The sequence below is a fragment of the Passer montanus genome, unplaced genomic scaffold (assembly GCF_014805655.1).
Source record: "Passer montanus isolate IOZ18808 unplaced genomic scaffold, ASM1480565v1 scaffold1926, whole genome shotgun sequence".
Classification (NCBI taxonomy): domain Eukaryota; kingdom Metazoa; phylum Chordata; class Aves; order Passeriformes; family Passeridae; genus Passer; species Passer montanus.
In genome coordinates this window covers 1-3,048 of record NW_024366510.1, presented here as the reverse complement: position 1 = coordinate 3,048, position 3,048 = coordinate 1, and the positions used below count along the sequence as shown (strand labels likewise).

General features: G+C 61.0%; 1 protein-coding gene across 3 annotated transcripts; it reads left to right on the top strand.

Moving 5' to 3' along the window:
• The first annotated feature begins 907 nt into the window (after positions 1–907).
• LOC120500930 (low affinity immunoglobulin gamma Fc region receptor III-like) lies at positions 908–3,036 on the top strand. Of its 3 annotated transcripts, XM_039706448.1 has the most exons (5): positions 908–1,040; positions 1,550–1,570; positions 1,659–1,889; positions 2,151–2,527; positions 2,648–3,036. In XM_039706448.1, the coding sequence occupies exons 1-5, from the start codon at positions 992–994 to the stop codon at positions 2,921–2,923; spliced, it is 954 nt and encodes a 317-aa protein (XP_039562382.1). In that variant the 5' UTR covers positions 908–991; the 3' UTR covers positions 2,924–3,036. The 3 variants fall into 3 exon arrangements, with proteins under 3 accessions (XP_039562382.1, XP_039562381.1, XP_039562383.1); XM_039706447.1 differs by having other exon boundaries at positions 914–1,040; positions 1,550–1,889; XM_039706449.1 differs by having other exon boundaries at positions 914–1,040; positions 1,550–1,889; positions 2,151–2,417; positions 2,492–2,781.
• The last annotated feature ends 12 nt before the right edge of the window (positions 3,037–3,048 follow it).

Genomic DNA, 3,048 nt, shown 5'->3' with positions numbered 1-3,048 from the left:
GAAAGTGTTCAGAGTACACAGCCCAACACCCCAATCCCCAAAAGCCTCCCCACACTTCCCTGCACTCCTCTCTCTATTTTCCCACTCCCTAGGGTCCCCCAATCTGTTCCCTGCTCAGGTGCTCCCCAGGATTGATGATCTGGGAACCAGGGGTGAGGGAATATGGCAAAAAGTCAGGAAAATAAGAAAAAAAAAGAGAAATAAAGAGAGGAAAAGGTCAAGGGCAGGGGAGGGCACAGTGGCAGATCTACCCAGGACCCCCATGTGATGCCTGCTCAGGAAACGAGCACCTCAGGGAGGCAGCGCTAGGCCCTGGGTCACTCCCAAATCTGAGGCAACCAGGGAAGGAACTGTGACCCATGGGCCCACCCAGCCACTGCCCATCCCTGGCACCCCCATTCCTCTGGGACTCCAACCATGGGACCCCATTTCCTTCTGTCTCCCCTTCCCTGGGATCCCCATCCCTAGGCTGCAATTCCTCAGGATCTCCAGTCCCAAGGAACCACATCCTGGTAATTCCAGCCCCTGGGGCTCCCCTTCCCTTGGGGACCTTGATTCCCCCAGGACCCCCATTCTCACAGGGCCCCCCTTTCCCCTGGCACCCCTATGCCTTGGCCCCCATCCCATTATCACAAATTCCTGGAGGCCACGTTGTTCTGGGACCCTCAACCCCAAGTCTGAGCCCATCCAATCCTTGGGACCCCCATTTCCATGGGACTCCATCCCTGGGCATCCCCTTCCCCTGGACACCCATCGGCTCACTACACCGCCTTAGCCTTAAAATTCTGGTAACACCATGTCCCCACCATGTCCCACCATCACCCCCATGTCCCACCAGGTCCCCACCCTGCCCCCATCCTGTCCCCACCCTCCCCTCACCAAGGGCCACCTACACGTGGGGACGAGATGTGACCTCGCTTCCTTCCCCTTCATCCGAAGAGCCGCCAGCCAGGGGAACGGTGGACATAGCAGCGAGTGACAGCCAGTCCACATGGCTGGGGACACCAGGATGGCCGGGAAGGTGGTGCTGCTCTTGTGGGGTGAGTGCCCCGGGCACGGGCCTGACACCCCCAGGGATGGGCCCTGGTGAGGCAGAGACTGGTGGGGAGGGGGCACAGGGGAGCTGTGGGGTCCACTGGCTGCAATGGCTGCAGAGCCATTGCATGAGCACGGAGCCCAGTGTGACAGAGTTGTGGGATGGCTTTGGAGGCAGGAAGAGGGAGACAGGAACAGGGGAGCTGGGATGTGGGGACAGGAAAAGGGTGACAGAGATGTGGGGACAAGGATGTGGCAGAAGGAACCTTGGGGCTTGGGTAGCTGTGGGGACCGGGACAGGGGATCAGGGATGCAGGAACAGAGATAAGGGCCATGTACCATGCGGATGGGCCATGGGGACATGTACCATTGGAATGGGATCATTGTTACCGGGCCATGGGGACTTGGCCATAGGGGCGGGTGCTGTAGGGCTGGTGGAGGTGGCCGGCACAAACATGGGGTGTCCACAGTGTCCCCATGACCCTCAGCCAGCCCTGTCCCTTCTCTCTTCCAGCCCAGACCCTTGGCCTCGCTGGTGAGTCCTCAGGGGATGCCATGTCCCCATCCCGCTGTCTCCAGACCTGTGGTGGCCCTGGCAGGCTGGTGTCCCCTGTCACCCACAGGTGCCCAGACCACCCAGCTCCTGGTGGATCCTCCCTGGACACCAGCGGTGCTGTGGGACCAGGTGACACTGACCTGCCAGGGCTCTGGGACCACTGGTGCCACCACCTGGTATAAGGATGGGCAGTACTGGGGTCAGGAGGGACGCGACAACATCACTGTCATGGAAAGTGGCACCTACATGTGTGACAGACCGGGCAGTGGGTGTAGCCCTTCCGTGAAAGTTTCAGAAGGTGAGGGTGTTTTGTGTCCCCAGCCTGGCACCCACAGGGACCCTGAGGACTCTGGGTGGGCTCCACTCCATGAATCACCTCCTGGTGTGACCAGAGCCGGTCCCCTACACACAGGGACATACCAGAGTATCCCAGTGTGGGGGCACCCCCGTGTTGAAACTGGGGAAGCCTGGTGCGCTGGCTGTGACCCAATATGGGGTTCCCAGTGACATCAGGACCCTCCAGACCCCTGTGATGTGACGGCACCCCTCTGCCCCACAGACAAGTTGGTGCTGCAGGTGCCGGCACGGGTACTGCTCCAGGGGGAAACGATGACAATGCGCTGCCGGTACAGGCAGGACATATCTGTCCATGAGGTGTTCTTCTACCGTGAGGAGACAGAACTGGTGCGGATCCACAATGGGACCCAGTTGTCCCTGACCCCTCTGCAGCTAAACCACACCGGCTGCTACCACTGCAGGGTCTGGATGAACTACGGGGTATCACAGGGATGGGAGAAGTCAGCGCTGGTGACAGTGACAGTGAACGGTGAGCACCTCACAGCTGCCACCCCAACACCCCCACAGCCCTTCCCCAGGGACTCGGGGTCACGGTGCCCACAGTCCCCCATCTTTTGCCCTGAGCTCATCCAGGTGCCGGTGCTGGAGGGTCCCCCCAAGCCCACCGTGGGGTCACTCCTGAATCTCAGATGCCTCAGCACTCCCAGCCCCCTGCAGCCCTGAGCCCCCCTCCTGCACATGTTCTACCAGGATGAGTAGGTGGTGGGGGGCCCACAGGGGTCCCCAGAGCTGCTATTGCCCGCCTTGAGGGTCTTCCACTCAGGGAATTACAGCTGTGAGGTGCACTCTGAGGGTGGGTTGTGCGGAAGAGCAGTGCCTGGCTCTGCGTCATGGTGTGCAGTGAGTGCGGGGATGGGTACGGGGAGCCCCCACAGCCTCCTCAGATCCCCTGCCTGGGTACCTCCGTGTCCTTCAGACACCTTTCTTGGATGCCCCTGCCTCTGCCCTGTGTCCTCTCACCCCTCTATCGTGTGACCGAATCTATGATATCCCCCATTACACCCATCCCCTCCGGTCCCTATCCCCATACCGGCTGCCAGCCTCTTCCTCCAGCCTCTGCCCTGTGTGTCTCCCCAGTGCCCGTGGCCAATGCCACCATC

Coding starts and splice junctions, on each gene's coding strand:
- LOC120500930 (XM_039706447.1), top strand. CDS start 1,586: ATGCCATGTCCCCATCCCGCTGTCTCCAGACCTGTGGTGGCCCTGGCA. Junction 1,890..2,150: donor TTCCGTGAAAGTTTCAGAAG/GTGAGGGTGTTT, acceptor TCTGCCCCACAG/ACAAGTTGGTGCTGCAGGTG. Junction 2,528..2,647: donor CTGAGCTCATCCAGGTGCCG/GTGCTGGAGGGT, acceptor CAGGATGAGTAG/GTGGTGGGGGGCCCACAGGG.